We start from the raw sequence: 16955 nt of genomic DNA, 5'->3' as shown, positions 1-16955 counted from the left end.
CCGCCTCGGAGACTCAACTTTTGTCCAGATGTATTCGGTAGATAAGTCATGCGACCGAACTTCTTAACATTGTAATGTTTATGCGGATGATGTGACATTTATGGTAGACGTGGGCGTGGTTTTTTTTAACGAATCGAACTGATATTTTTACCAGTTGACATTCAAAGCAACCGTTTCTGAGAAATATCACGAACCTAACCTCACTATACTTAGTCAGTTTTGATTTTTTTTAAGTTTGTAAGCTATTTTTGATGCACTCTATCATTCAACTCTAAATAACTCACCTATTTAGCCTATACTTTTGCAACACTTTTATACGTCTATGGATAGCTATTGAAATGGGCTTTCCAAAAATATCCCCCCTTGGATTGATGGGTTTGATGGTTTGGCCGCTAGAGAGTTTCAAAGTTGGTTTAAGACTTTAGAATATTTTTGCTGCACTCATTCCTTCAATCCTAAATAACTTTCTTATTTAGGACACTTTTGTAGGACTTTTATACGTCTGTGGATAGCTATTGAAATAAGCTTTCCAAAAATATCCCCGCTTGGATTGATGGGTTTGATGGTTCGGCCAGTAGAGGGCTTCAAAGTTGACTGAAAAGATTTTGAACATTTATGATGCACTCCTTCCTTCAATCCTAAATAACTTACTTATTTAGGACACTTTTGTAGGACTTTTATACGTCTATGGATAGCTATTGAAATGAGCTTTCCAAAAATGTCCCCGCTTAGATTGATGGGTTTGATGGTTTGGCCGCTAGAGGGTTTCAAAGTTCGTTAAAGACTTTTGAATATTTTTGCTGCACTCTTTCATTCAATCTTAAATAACTTCGTTATTTAGCCTACTTCTGCAAGACTTTTATACGTCTATGGATAGCTATTGAAATGGGCTATCCAAAAATATCCCCGCTTGGATTGATAGGTTTAATGGTTCGGCCAGTAGAGGGCTTCAAATTTGACTCAAAAGATTTTGAACATTTATGATGCACTCCTTCCGGCAATCCTAAATAACTTTCTTATTTAGGACACTTTTGTAGAACTTTTACACGTCTATGGATAGCTATTGAAATGAGCTTTCCAAAAATATTGCTACTTAGAACTTAGATTGATAGGTTTGGCCGCTAGAGGGCTTCAAAAATGTCCGAAGAGATTTTGAACTTTTTTGCTGTTCTACTCTTTTTTTCAATTTAAAATAACTTTCTTATTTAGCCTACTTCTGCAAGACTTTTATACGTCTATGGATAGCTATTGAAATGGGCTATCCAAAAATATCCCCGCTTGGATTGATGGGTCTAATGGTTCGGCCAGTAGAGGGCTTCAAATTTGACTCAAAAGATTTTGAACATTTATGATGCACTCATTCCTTCAATCCTAAATAACTTTCTTATTTAGTACACTTTTGTAGGATTTTTATACGTCTATGGATAGCTATTGAAATGAGCTTTCCAAAAATATGCCCCCTTGGATTGATGGGTTTAATGGTTCGGCCACTAGAGGACTTCAAACTTGACTAAAAAGATTTTGAACATTTATGATGCACTCATTCCTTCAATCCTAAATAACTTTCTTATTTAGGACACTTTTGTAGGACTTTTATACGTCTGTGGATAGCTATTGAAATAAGCTTTCCAAAAATATCCCCGCTTGGATTGATGGGTTTGATGGTTCGGCCAGTAGAGGGCTTCAAAGTTGACTGAAAAGATTTTGAACATTTATGATGCACTCCTTCCTTCAATCCTAAATAACTTACTTATTTAGGACACTTTTGTAGGACTTTTATACGTCTATGGATAGCTATTGAAATGAGCTTTCCAAAAATGTCCCCGCTTAGATTGATGGGTTTGATGGTTTGGCCGCTAGAGGGTTTCAAAGTTCGTTAAAGACTTTTGAATATTTTTGCTGCACTCTTTCATTCAATCTTAAATAACTTTCTTATTTAGCCTTCTTTTGCAAGACTTTTATACGTCTATGGATAGCTATTGAAATGAGCTTTCTAAAAATATTTCTACTTGGATTGATACGTTTCATGGTTTAGCCACTAGACGGCTTCAAAGTTGACTGAACAGATTTTGAACATTTATGATGCACTCCTTCCTTGAATCCTAAATAACTTTCTTATTTAGGACACTTTTGTAGGATTTTTATACGTCTATGGATAGCTATTGAAATGAGCTTTCCAAAAATATCCCCGCTTGGATTGATAGGTTTAATGGTTCGGCCAGTAGAGGGCTTCAAAGTTGACTGAAAATATTTTGAACATTTATGATGCACTATTTCCTTCAATCCTAAATAACTTTCTTATTTAGGACACTTTTGTAGGACTTTTATACGTCTATGGATAGCTATTGAAATGGGCTTTCCAAAAATATCCCCAGGTGGATTGATGGGTTTAATGGTTTGACAACTAGAGGGCTTCAAAGTTGACTGAAAAGATTTTGAACATTTATGATGCACTCTTTCCTGCAATCCTAAATAACTTTCTTATTTAGGACACTTTTGTAGGATTTTTATACGTCTATGGATAGCTATTGAAATGAGCTTTCCAAAAATGTCCCCGCTTGGATTGATGGGTTTAATGGTTCGGCCAGTAGAGGGCTTCAAAGTTGACTGAAAAGATTTTGAACATTTATGATGCACTCCTTCCTTCAATCCTAAATAACTTACTTATTTAGGACACTTTTGTAGGACTTTTATACGTCTATGGATAGCTATTGAAATGAGCTTTCCAAAAATGTCCCCGCTTAGATTGATGGGTTTGATGGTTTGGCCGCTAGAGGGTTTCAAAGTTCGTTAAAGACTTTTGAATATTTTTGCTGCACTCTTTCATTCAATCTTAAATAACTTTCTTATTTAGCCTTCTTTTGCAAGACTTTTATACGTCTATGGATAGCTATTGAAATGGGCTTTCCAAAAATATCCCCGCTTGGATTGATACGTTTCATGGTTTAGCCACTAGACGGCTTCAAAGTTGACTGAACAGATTTTGAACATTTATGATGCACTCCTTCCTTCAATCCTAAATAACTTACTTATTTAGGACACTTTTGTAGGACTTTTATACGTCTATGGATAGCTATTGAAATGGGCTTTCCAAAAATATCCCCGCTTGGATTGATAGGTTTAATGGTTCGGCCAGTAGAGGGCTTCAAAGTTGACTGAAAATATTTTGAACATTTATGATGCACTATTTCCTTCAATCCTAAATAACTTTCTTATTTAGGACACTTTTGTAGGACTTTTATACGTCTATGGATAGCTATTGAAATGAGCTTTCCAAAAATGTCCCCGCTTGGATTGATGGGTTTAATGGTTCGGCCAGTAGAGGGCTTCAAAGTTCGTTAAAGACTTTTGAATATTTTTGCTGCACTCTTTCATTCAATCTTAAATAACTTTCTTATTTAGCCTTCTTTTGCAAGACTTTTATACGTCTATGGATAGCTATTGAAATGAGCTTTCTAAAAATATTTCTACTTGGATTGATACGTTTCATGGTTTAGCCACTAGACGGCTTCAAAGTTGACTGAAAAGATTTTGAACATTTATGATGCACTATTTCCTTCAATCCTAAATAACTTTCTTATTTAGGACACTTTTGTAGGACTTTTATACGTCTATGGATAGCTATTGAAATGGGCTTTCCAAAAATATCCCCTGGTGGATTCATGGGTTTAATGGTTTGACAACTAGAGGGCTTCAAAGTTGACTGAAAAGATTTTGAACATTTATGATGCACTCTTTCCTGAAATCCTAAATAACTTTCTTATTTAGTACACTTTTGTAGGATTTTTATACGTCTATGGATAGCTATTGAAATGAGCTTTCCAAAAATATTGCTACTTAGAACTTAGATTGAGAGGTTTGGCCGCTAGAGGGCTCCAAAATGTCCGAAAAGATTTTGAACTTTTTTGCTGTACTACTCTTTTATTCAATTCGAAATAACTTTCTGATTTAGCCTTCTTCTGCAATACTTTTATACGTCTATGGATAGCTATTGAAATGGGCTTTCCAAAAATATCCCCGCTTGGATTGATGGGTTTAATGGTTTGGCCGCTAGAGGGCTTCCAAGTTGTCTGAAGAAATTTTGAACACTTCCCAACACAAATAAGGTTGTATTTTACGAAATTCTCCTGGTCTAAAGATCCTCAGATTTAAGGATGAGGAACTGAATTTGGCAACATTGCTGACAGAATATTTGGGGTGACATAGAGGGCGTGACAGTCTCGTTAGAATTTTTGTGTTTTGTACTATTTTTTGAGTTTGTCGTGCTTCGTGTGGTTTGTTGTCACCCGACATTAGCCGTCTGGGGCCTCTCCCTCGTCATATTCGACGTCTTGACGGGACATTAATAATTCATAAAGACCCGTCCCAAACGAGACGCATTCGATGCGATTGATGACGACAAAGACATCGAACCGAGCGTTTCCTTTGTTCGAGAGTGGCCAAATTCACCCAGGAAAAAATCGTAATTTACCCCCGGCGGAAGGAAAAAAATGACCAAAACTCGAAAACGACAAATCATAATCCATCAGTCCCGGGAGTCGTTTACTGCGAGACAGATACAATCTAGGCAACATCTATTTCTGTCAATAGATAACGATTCGGACCGGTGTAAACCGGGCCTCGGACATTTAGAAACGACGATATTTTCTAATCACGCCGGTCCTGATAACATCGCCAACCCGAAACGAAAATAAATCATAAATAATTTAGATATAGAAACGGAACGACTGACGTATGAAGGGGGGGATTAGTGTAATAACCTTCTGTACAGCAACAACCAAAATCACCGTTATTTACCTAAATTATTAACTTTTATTACGAGTCGTGGACAAATATTGACGTAAGCCACTGCGCAACCATATTTGTTTTGATAAGGACACGTGAAATTAGTTACGCTTCTTAGGACTGAATGTCTGGTTGCCTAAGTGTTGTAATGGTTGCATAATTCACACACTGGACGTCCTGTCTGACCAATCTCTTTATGACAGTTGACATTTGTTGTGAAATCGCAACGTTGCCAAAACTTTCACGCAAATAATGCGAAAACAATAAAGCACTTGGTATGTCGTCAAACGTATACAAATTTATGCGTTCGCGTGCCCACCTATTTTTTTTGTCTCTTTTCGAAACCCAATTGCATACCACCGGAGACCGGAGATAATCCGAAACCTACGCGCATAATTAGCTCCTGGGCACCCAAGAACACCGAAACCATTAGTTAAAAACCCATCTTGGGCAACGACTAATGGGTCCCCGGTCCGGTTTACACGGGATTAATATTAGTTTTTCGTGTTCAGTGTATATGGTCTAATCTGGGCCCCGAACGGCCCATAGAAATATGATCAAACACGATTTTGTCATTTCGGTAGACCTGTTCAGGTGTTCTTGACTTTTTACTAGGGCAAAAGTTTTAGGCAACCCAAAAAATTGTTCTTCTACTTAAAAAGGTTAACAGTTTTAGCCTAAAAAGTTAAACGCGCTCAACAGCGCAGAAATGTCGGGTCATCCGCCTAAATAAAGCCAAAATTGAGGTTAGGACTGGAATTTTTCGCCGAATACTCTAGATGATGTATGTAGAGTCGAAATTAGCATAAAACTGATTAGCATTCGAATAAAATTTGCTGTTGTAATTAAGATTACTTCTAAGCCATTGTAGATCTTATTTACATGAAGTCATCGGCCCTCTAGTGGCCGAACTATTAAACTTACCAATCCAATACATTTCAATAGCTAACCATAGACGTATGGAAGTTTTAGGAAAACATTCTAAGTAAGCAAGTAATTTAGGATTGAAAGAAAGCGTGCATCACAAACGTTCAAAACTTCTTTGGTGAACTTTGAAGCCCTCTAGCGGTCAAACTATTAAACTTATCTACCCAAGGGGGGATATTTTTGGAAAGCTCATTTCAATAGCTATCCATAGACGTATGAAAGTTTTAGGAAAACATTCTAAGTAAGCAAGTTATTTAGGATTGAACGAAACGCAACACAAACGTTCAAAACTTATTTGAAGCCCTCTAGAGGCCAAACTATTAAGCTTATCTACCCAAGGGGGGATATTTTTGGAAAGCTCATTTCAATAGCTATCCATAGACGTATGAAAGTTTTAGGAAAACATTCTAAGTAAGCAAGTTATTTATGATTGAAAGAAAGCGTGCATCACAAACGTTTAAAACTTCTTTGGTCAACTTTGAAGCCCTCTAGCGGCCAAACTATTAAATTTATCAACCCAAGTGGGGATATTTTTGGAAAGCTCATTTCAATAGCTATCCATAGACGTATGAAAGTTTTAGGAAAACATTCTAAGAAAACAAGTTATTTAGGATTGAAAGAAAGCGTGCATCACAAATGTTCAAAACTTCTTTGGTCAACTTTGAAGCCCTCTAGCGGCCAAACTATTAAATTTATCAACCCAAGGGGGGATACTTTTGGAAAGTTCATTTCAATAGCTATCCATAGACGTATGAAAGTTTTAGGAAAACATTCTATGTAAACAAGTTATTTAGGATTGAAAGAAAGCGTGCATCACAAACGTTCAAAACTTCTTTGGTCAACTTTGAAGCCCTCTAGCGGCCAAACTATTAAACTTATCAACCCAAGGGGGGATATTTTTGGAAAGCTCATTTCAATAGCTATCCATAGACGTATGAAAGTTTTAGGAAAACATTCTATGTAAACAAGTTATTTAGGATTGAAAGAAAGCGTGCATCACAAACGTTCAAAACTTCTTTGGTCAACTTTGAAGCCCTCTAGCGACCAAACTATTAAACTTATCAATCCAAGAGGGGATATTTTTGGAAAGCTCATTTCAATAGCTATCCATAGACGTAGGAAAGTTTTAGGAAAACATTCTAAGTAAGCAAGTTATTTAGGATTGAAAGAAAGCGTGCATCACAAACGTTCAAAACTTCTTTGGTCAACTTTGAAGCCCTCTAGCGGCCAAACTATTAAATTTATCAACCCAAGAGGGGATATTTTTGGAAAGTTCATTTCAATAGCTATCCATAGACGTATGAAAGTTTTAGAAAAACATTCTAAGTAAACAAGTTATTTAGGATTCAAAAAAAGCGTGCATCACAAACGTTCAAAACTTCTTTGGTCAACTTTGAAGCCCTCTAGCGGCCAAACTATTAAACTTATCAACCCAAGTAGGGATATTTTTAGAAAGCTCATTTCATTAGCCATCCATTGACGTATAAAAGTCCACCAAAAGTAGTGCGAATAAACGAGTTATCGAGGATTAAACGAAAGGATGCACCAACAAACTTTAACGCCCTCTAGCAGCCAAACGACACCACTAACCAATCGATTTTTATACGTCAATGGAAAGCTCATTTCATTGGCTCTCCATCAACATAAAAAAGTATATACAAAGGGTTACAAATCCGAGTGTTATTTACCGTTTAGTGACAGGAGTGCACCAGAAACATTTTTTTACTGTTTCAGGGCTAAACTGAAAAATTAGGAAAAACACGGTCACGTGACCTACAATGCCTACGGGATGCTTGAAAATTTCGCGAAAAACTGCTTATGCAAATGATAGTTTTCGTAAGGGTCAAATTTGCGGGAAACCCCGTCGCTATCTTAATGGGTTTTGCGTTATGTTGGCGATTTAGTGCAAGCGAAAATCGACCTTAATGATTTTATGTCTACAGTTTTGCTATTCGACAATCGCTCTGCTAGGTTGGCGCCAAATGTCAGATTTAAAAAAAAAGCGTGGTAACAGTCAAGGAAAATATTTAGTTAGTTTTGGAGCCCTCTGGCGGCCAAACAAAGCAACCTATCAACACAGGCGGCCATATTTTTTGAAAAAGTCCATTTTATTTTCTATCCATTGACATATAAAAGTGTATACAAAAGGTTACAAGTAAACGAGTTGTTTACAGCGAGTTATTTGACAATAAAAACAGTTGTGACAGAATTTGATAGTTACAGGGTGGTTCAATGATGGGATGAAATAATTTTTTTCAATAAATGACCTAATACAAACTTACTTAAGGCTTTTTTCAACTCTCCTTTGTAGCTTCTCAAATAACGGAGCTACGCTCAGTGGAATTGGAGTTGGTTTAAAAAAAGCAGTTTGGTGCACCCTGTCACTTTTTGCTTTGTAACTCCTTAAACAAACCTTTAAGGGCAAAAATACTTAGATACAATCTTGTAGAGAGTGAAATTTCCTATAACTTTTTTTATTTACATTTTTTTTGTAACTGATCAAATAACGGAGCTACGCTCAGTTGAAATGGAGTTAGTTTATTGTGGTAAACTTTAGTGTAAAAAAGATTCTTATTCACTTAACTGAAAAATTCAAATCTAACGGTTTTTTTTAAATTTTAAGGTCACGTGTAACGATATGGACCAATCATGAGTTCGATTGGTTTATATCGGTCCTTCTCAGGGTATTTCTTAAAAAACGTAATAACCTCTTAAAGATCGGGCGTTTATTCGTTGTGACGGCCACCCGCGGCGCTGCAATCGCGCTGTCAATCACCGATCACGCCCCCTTTAAAACAATTAATCATCCGCGGCCTGCTCGAAAAATATGTGCCACGGTTTCATGGTTATCTGTCTCGGAAAACGATATCGGGAACGGCCAGGGCCGGACTTGATGGGTGATCGACCGGTTGGTTCGTGGTTTACCAACTCGTTTGGCTTTTGCCCCCCCAGTCCGTACCTGGTTTTAAAACCAGTTTCCCGATTATTATTATTATTACAACTATTATTAGGTTGTGGTTGAGTTTACATCAGCGATTTTGGTTGCAGGAAAAAAATGGCGATCGTTGACGCCCCAAGACCGTCGCCCTTTCGTCGAGGAGGCTGAACGTCTCCGGGTCATCCACATGACGGAACACCCCAACTACAAGTACAGACCGAGACGGAGGAAACACAACAAGCAAAGGGCGGCACCGGGCGGCCCTAGAACAGGGGCGTCCATGCCCAGTCCCGGTCTCAGTCCCAGTTTAGCCAACATGTCACCCAGGTACGTACACTCTGTCAACTGTCACTCGATACCGTCAATCAACTTGCGGTTTGTTTTTACCAGATATCAAGGTTACGTTCCTAACGCCGGGCTGTCACCCACAGTGACAGGTTACCCTTCCCCGTCGGACTTTGGTAATCCGACAGGTGGCGCTGATTTCGGTCAGGACAAACGGTACAGTCCGGACAGTTACAAGTTCAACAACTACCCGTACGCTAGCTACCAAAACTACGCCCAAAAATCCCCGTATTCGATCCACACCCCCGATGCATCCCCCACGCATAGCCCGGACCCGAAACGAACGTCGAGCAGTCCGCAAGATGGCGCCGACTCGAATAGTCGAGTAAGTTTGTCACGGAGTGTGCCTTGGCAATTTGACAGCTCTGACGGAGGCCGCATTCGTTTTCAGGCTCCATGGAACGAGCAGAGCTGTTTTGACGTCACAATGACGTGTATTTTGACAATTGGTCAATCTATGGTTTTGCCAAATTACGTCATAGTGACGTCAAAAACGCTCTGCTCGCCTGAATGCCGCCTGAAGTTCGACGTAAGGTTAACATTTTATGTTTTCTTTTTTCAAAAAAGGACAAAGTTAATACTCCACTGCCCACGCCTGAACTGAGTCCAATGGAGCACCAAGACAAGGACCAGTACCAGGAGAGATTGTCCAATATACAGCACACGAGCAACGTCAGCAGTAGTATGACGTCACCGAGTCAACAAAGCTGTTACACGACAAAGGTAAACATTCTGACGTTTAAATTGACATTTCGATGACACGTGTCTGTGCATTTTTGACATTCACCTTAACAAGATTAGAGAGACAATTAATAAAAGTATGGAACACCCTGTATATTATTACATTTTTAAAGTATCATAATCTATATTCAATCGTTTTCTCTTCTTAGTAAGGTTCAAATAGGATGCTTGTAGTCACATGACCATTTTTACGACTAAAAGTAATTTCTGTAGGGTAGGTCACGTGACTGTTTTCAATGTCAAAATAGTATCCTTAAGCTTACTATCTATGAATTGTTTTTAACGTGCCAGACCTCTAGCAGCCATTTTGTATTGCCAGAGGCCTCTGAAACCTTCTTAAGCTTACTATGAATGGTTTTTAACGTGCCAGAGGCCTCTGACAGTCATTTTGTATTGCCAGAGGCCTCTGAAACCTTCTTAAGCTTACTAAAACTGTTTTTAACCTGCCAGAAGCCTCTAGCAGCCATTTTGTATTGCCAGAAGCCTCTGAAACCTTCTTTAGCTTACTAAAACAGTTTTTAAGGTGCCAGAGGCCTCTGGCAGCCATTTTGAATTGCCAGAGGCCTCTGAAACCTTCTTAAGCTTACTAAAACAGTTTTTAAGGTGCCAGAGGCCTCTGGCAGCCATTTTGAATTGCCAGAGGCCTCTGAAACCTTCTTAAGGTCACGTGACTATTTTCAAGCGTCGAAAGGATTCTTGAAGGTCACGTGGCTCTTCCTACGGCTAAAATAGCTACGTTGCAGTCACGCGATCACCTTTCAAGTCAAATTGTTGCTTTAAAAGATCACGTGACCATTTTTACGATTAAACCGAATTTTTGTGAGTCACGTGGCTATTTTCAATTTTTAAACTCAGTTACGAAGGTCTCACGTGACTCATCTTACGTGACTCATAAGGTCAAACTGTTGCTCTCCGAGTGTTGCCACTTTTACGACCAATAGGAATATCTGCAGGTCACGTGACTGTTTTCAACTGTCAAATTCAGTTACAAAGCTCACGTGACACATCTGACACCATTTGACAGATTACTAACAATCAGGTACTAATACAAAATGTAGATTTCCGTAAATTGTTGCGACAGCCATTTTGTCAACTTTCTTTGACAGTCTGTCATGGTAAAATTTTGGTTCCAGGTACAAACGTACAGGCAGCTGAATCCGAACTATACCAACACGCAACCGATTACGTCAGTGCCAATGTCAAACGGCATGTACGTCATGTGCACCAACAAGAGTAGCGTGGAGCAAGGTCACGTGGTCACCGGAACGTTCTATCCGCCCGTAGCCACCAGTCAGGACCAGCAACTGCTTGGTAAGTTGATTGACAGTTTTGTGGTGTCGGCCATGTTGGTTTTACCGCGGTGGTTTGTTGCAGGAGTGAACCAACAACCGACTTTGAACACGGTGATAGCAAATTCCGCCGCCATTGGTAACATCCAGTACTACCAACCGTCAGGGATGAGCTACTACTCCCCCAAAGACTACTCGAACGCCTACGAGCAGCACGAGAACAAAGACACCTTCATCGGGTACTCGATGAAGCCGTTGCACCAGGACCAGACCAATAAACAACCCGAATACCTCCACCATTACAAAACGCCATCCCCCATGGAGGACAACTTCTCCTCCCACCACCAACACCACCATCATCAGCAGCCCGATTTCGGTCCTCCAGGTCACCAAGACCAGCTGGTGCAGACCTATCTGAAGGACGAGCGCAGCGACGCCGACAGCGAAGTGGACGGTCAAGAGTTTGACAAGTACTTAAAGTACACTGACACGATGGTGGGGGGCGGGATGGAGGGGCGTGGCATCGATTCGAATCACAACTACCATAGGAACGAGGGCGGGACTAATATGGCCCCGCCCCTCACCTACCCGTATCAGAGCAATCACGCCAGCGTGATTTTGCAGACCGCGCCGACCGCAGCGCCGATACCGGAAGTGTTCGATCAGTGTCCGAAAAACGAGGACGAGTTCAGTGAAATATTAGCGGGCGTGCGTAAAACGTGTTTCAGTACGTGAGTGACGTTGACCGTTCTGATTGGTTGCGCGCAGGAGGCGTGACCTTTAAGGGGCGGGGCGGTTTAAATTAGGCCAGTAATAATGTGCGAATCCCAAACCTCAGACTGTACATACGTCAAAGTGACACACATCAGTTTCATGGGTGCAAAATTTTAGTTAAAGATACCAAGGTAAGGTCATCAAACTGATCAATGTTGATACAAAATGGCGGCTGTTCCTAGCAATGGTTGCCAGTCATCTCCATGGCTTAGCTTGTAGGTAAAAATTTTAAACAGGAAAATTTGGTTAGGTATACAAAAATTCAAATAAAATTGGTATGACGTCACAAATCGTATAATGACTGAAATAATTCCTGGAATGACGTCATGATTTAGGACACTTGTAAAGGCTTTCGGAATTTCCAAAATGATTCCAGAGGGTTCTGCCATTTCCAAAATGATTGTTTAAGCTTCTGGCATTTCCAAAATGATTCTAGAGGCCTCTGGCAGTTTTACAAATTTTATAAATGGCTTAGGACACTTGTAGAGCCTTCTGCCATTTCCAAAATGATTCTAAAAGCTTCTGGCATTTCTAAAATGATTCCAGAGGGTTCTGCCATTTCCAAAATGATTCTTTAAGCTTCTGGCATTTCCAAAATGATTCTAGAGGCCTCTGGCAGTTTTACAAATTTCATAAATGGCTTAGGGCACTTGTAGAGCCTTCTGCCATTTCCAAAATGATTCTAGAGGCTTCTAGCATTTCCAAAATGATTCTAGAGGCTTCTGCCATTTCCAAAATGATTCTAAAAGCTTCTGGCATTTCCAAAATGATTCTAGAGGCTTCTGGCATTTCCAAAATGATTCTTTAAGCTTCTGGCATTTCCAAAATGATTCTATGAGCTTCTGGTATTTCCAAAATGATTCTATAAGCTTCTGCCATTTCCAAAATGATTCTAGAGGCTACTGCCATTTCCAAAATGATTCTTTAAGCTTCTGGCATTTCCAAAATGATTCTAGAGGCTTCTGGCATTTCCAAAATGATTCTAGAGGCCTCTGGCAGTTTTACAAATTTCATGAACGGCTTAGGACACTTGTAGAGCCTTCTGCCATTTCCAAAATGATTCTAGAGGCTTCTGCCATTTCCAAAATGATTCTAAAAGCTTCTGGCATTTCCAAAATGATTCTAGAGGCTTCTGGCATTTCCAAAATGATTCTAAAAGCTTCTGGCATTTCCAAAATGATTCTAGAGGCTTCTGGCATTTCCAAAATGATTTTAAAAGCTTCTGGCATTTCCAAAATGATTCTAGAGGCTTCTGGCATTTCCAAAATGATTCTAGAGGCTTCTGGCATTTCCAAAATGATTCTAGAGGCCTCTGGTAGTTTTACAAATTTCATAAATGGCTTAGGACACTTGTAGAGCCTTCTGCCGTTTCCAAAATGATTCTAAAAGCTTCTGGCATTTCTAAAATGATTCTAGAGGCTTCTGGCATTTCCAAAATGATTCCAGAGGGTTCTGCCATTTCCAAAATGATTCTTTAAGCTTCTGGCATTTCCAAAATGATTCTAGAGGCCTCTGGCAGTTTTACAAATTTCATAAATGGCTTAGGACACTTGTAGAGCCTTCTGCCATTTCCAAAATGATTCTAGAGGCTTCTAGCATTTCCAAAATGATTCTAGAGGCTTCTGGCATTTCCAAAATGATTCTTTAAGCTTCTAGCATTTCCAAAATGATTCTATAAGCTTCTGGTATTTCCAAAATGATTCTATAAGCTTCTGCCATTTCCAAAATGATTCTAGAGGCTTCTGCCATTTCCAAAATGATTCTTTAAGCTTCTAGCATTTCCAAAATGATTCTATAAGCTTCTGCCATTTCCAAAATGATTCTAGAGGCTACTGCCATTTCCAAAATGATTCTTTAAGCTTCTGGCATTTCCAAAATGATTCTAGAGGCTTCTGGCATTTCCAAAATGATTCTAGAGGCCTCTGGCAGTTTTACAAATTTCATGAACGGCTTAGGACACTTGTAGAGCCTTCTGCCATTTCCAAAATGATTCTAGAGGCTTCTGCCATTTCCAAAATGATTCTAAAAGCTTCTGGCATTTCCAAAATGATTCTAAAAGCTTCTGGCATTTCCAAAATGATTCTAGAGGCTTCTGGCATTTCCAAAATGATTCTAGAGGCTTCTGGCATTTCCAAAATGATTTTAAAAGCTTCTGGCATTTCCAAAATGATTCTAGAGGCTTCTGGCATTTCCAAAATGATTCTAGAGGCCTCTGGCAGTTTTACAAATTTCATGAACAGCTTAGGACACTTGTAGAGCCTTGTGCCATTTCCAAAATGATTCTAAAATCTTCTGGCATTTTCAAAATGATTCTAAAATCTTCTGGCAGTTTTACACATTTTTTGAACGGTTTAGAACACTTGTAGAAGCTTCTGGCATTTTGATCTACTCTTTCGCCACCTTATTTTCAACTGTGACGTCATGCTAATTTAATTTGATTTTCACTATATTATACCTAACCTAACCTAACCTTGTTTTTCTTAATTTTTTGCACCCATAAAATTGTACTTTTATAATAAAACAGTACAACAATGGAATGATCCCCCGGGTGCAATAATTGTTGATATTGCCTTTTTGTTGATATTATTCCTATATACAATTGTAACTAAACAGATTTATTCATTATTATAATAAATATATAAAATTAAATTTAAGCGTTTATTATACAATAAAACGTATACAAGCGTAAATCAAGGTAAAACGGTGTGACGTTCGTATTACACGCACGTCATACCATTCTACTTTGATTTTTGCTGTATGTATAAGTGAAACAGTTGTACATAACCTATTATATACTGATGGTGTAAATATAAAGATGTTACGGTCGAAAACTTATTAATGTTTGTTGTCGTATTGTGTGAAAATACGTTTTTAATTAATATTTGTTAAGCTGATATACAAATTTGTACAAAACTTGTGTGTATATTATAAACGTGAAATTATACTGAGATTTTATAGTCTGAGACTCAAAAAAAAATCGGTGTTTTATTGTTTGGTTGTGTGTGTGTGTGTGTATGATTCCAGCACGATTGGGCCCCACCCGCCAATTTACATAATTTAATGTTGCACAGCGGCGTGGGCAGCGCCACCTGAAGAATAAAATTATTTTATGCGTTATTACGAAAAAAAAATCAATTACGGAGAGTTTTCACGCTGATGATTGTCGTTCGTGAGTAAAGAGGGCGCCAGGTAAGTTTGTCAACTGTCAAAATGTGTCCGAAAGTCACGTGACAAGCTTTCCCGACGTCACACCCGTCAAACTCAGTTTGAACGTAGAATTGTCAAAGTGACAGTTCTAATTTCTGTATCTAGTACCAAAAAACAAAATTGATTGTATGGTAGGTTTTTGACAGTTTAGACACGTCACCATCAGATTAAAAATGTGTGTAAAGGTTAGGTGCCCACTAATATATGTCACAACTGTCAAACTCTGCTTAAATGAGAACGTGGAGTTATTAAAGTAAATTTCTCTTAAAGTATCAACAACAAAATGAACTTTATAGGTTAACGGACAAGTTTTTTGACAGCTGACACGTAACCATCAAATTAAAAACACAAAACACGTGACCACGGTTCAGATCAATGAGAACGTGACGTTATTAACGTGAATGCTGTGGAAAAAATATCAAAGACGAAATAATAGACTTTATAGGTTAATGAGCAGGTTTTTGACAGTTGTGACGGAACCGTCAGATTTCAAAGTGTTCTAAGGTCACGTGACTAACTCGACGTCACAACTGTCAAACTCTACTAGTTTTAATTTCTGCTGAAGCATCAAAAACGAAATAGCGACTTTATAGCTTAATGGGCAGGTTTTTGACAGTTGTCACATAACCAGATCAGATTACAATGTGTTTGTAGGTCACGTGACCACTGTTGGCCACGTCACAACTGTCAAACTTTGCTTCAATAAGAACGTGGAGTTGTCACAGTCACGCAGTTTGAATTTTTGTTAAAGTATCAAAAAAAATGCACTTTATAGGTTAATGAGCAGGTTTTTGACAGTTGTGACGGAACCGTCAGATTTCAAAGTGTTCTAAGGTCACGTGACTCACTTGACGTCACAACTGTCAAACTCTGCTTCAATTTGAACGTGGAGTTATCAAAGTGACAGGGTTTCAATTTCTGCTGAAGCATCAAAATCGAAATTGACTTTATTTAGCTTAGTGGGCAGAATTTTCACAATTGTCACGACATGATCCCACTAAAAATGTGTTTGAAGGTCGCGTGACCACTGTGGGCACAACTGTCAAACGTCACAAACTGTCAAACTGTGATCAAACGAGAACGTGGAGCTATTAAAGTGAATGTCATAGTTTCTCGTGAAGCGTCAAAACTGAAATAAAATCTTAATGAACGAATTTTTGACAGTTGTGACGTAATGACATCAGATTTCAAAGTGTTCCAAGGTCACGTGACTACTATTATCGACGTCACAATTGTCAAACTCTACTTCAGTTAGAACGTAAAGTTATTAAAATCAGTTTTATGTTATTAAAGTATATCAAACACGAAATTGACTTTATAGCTCTATGAGCAGATTTTTTGACAGTTGTCACATAACCAGATCAGATTAAAACGTGTTTGTAGGTCACGTGACCACTGTTAGCTACGTCACAACTGTCAAACTCTGTTTGTTGTCAATAAGAACGTGGAGTTGTCAAAGTCACACAGTTTCAATTTTTGTTAAAGTATCAAAAGAAAAATTAACTTTATAGGTTAATGGGCAGGTTGTTGGCAGTTGTGACGTAACCATCAGATTTTAAAAGGTCCTAAGATCACGTGACAAGTATTTTCGACATCACAGCTGTCAAATTATGCTTCAATTAGAACGTGCAGTTTTAAAGTTTCTGTTAAAATATCGAAGACGAAATTTATAGGTTAATGAGCAAGTTTTTGACAGTTGTGACGTATAACAATCAAAATAGAAAGTGCCTGAAGATAACGTGACATTTACGTCACAATTGTCAAACTTTGCTTCAGAACGTGGAGTTATTATTAAAGTGACAGTTTCAATTTCTGTTCTGACGAAATAAGCTTTATAGGTTAATGGGCAAGTTTTTGACAGTTGTGACGTTGTTACCATGACATTAAAAAGTGTCTAGCGTCACGTGACAAGGGTCCATTTTTTGTTTTCCTTTTTAGTTATCCACTCT

At 38.6% G+C, this 16955-nt stretch overlaps 1 protein-coding gene across 1 annotated transcript in view; it reads left to right on the top strand.

The window, feature by feature from the left end:
- The window catches only part of Sox15 (Sox box 15 transcription factor), a 78912-nt gene extending 64163 nt beyond the window's left edge, over window positions 1-14749 (top strand). The window contains exons 4-8 of the mRNA XM_081979428.1: window positions 8761-8977; window positions 9041-9320; window positions 9563-9718; window positions 10870-11047; window positions 11111-14749. Coding sequence (XP_081835554.1) covers window positions 8761-8977; window positions 9041-9320; window positions 9563-9718; window positions 10870-11047; window positions 11111-11760 — 1481 coding nt within the window. The 3' untranslated portion in view covers window positions 11761-14749. The remainder of the gene's footprint in view (window positions 1-8760; window positions 8978-9040; window positions 9321-9562; window positions 9719-10869; window positions 11048-11110) is intronic.
- The last annotated feature ends 2206 nt before the right edge of the window (window positions 14750-16955 follow it).

This window comes from Ips typographus, linkage group LG5, assembly GCF_016097725.1.
Source record: "Ips typographus isolate SLU linkage group LG5, UJ_Ityp_2.0, whole genome shotgun sequence".
NCBI lineage: Eukaryota > Metazoa > Arthropoda > Insecta > Coleoptera > Curculionidae > Ips > Ips typographus.
Note: the sequence above shows the minus strand (reverse complement) of the source record. Positions and strands in the feature narration are given on the sequence as shown.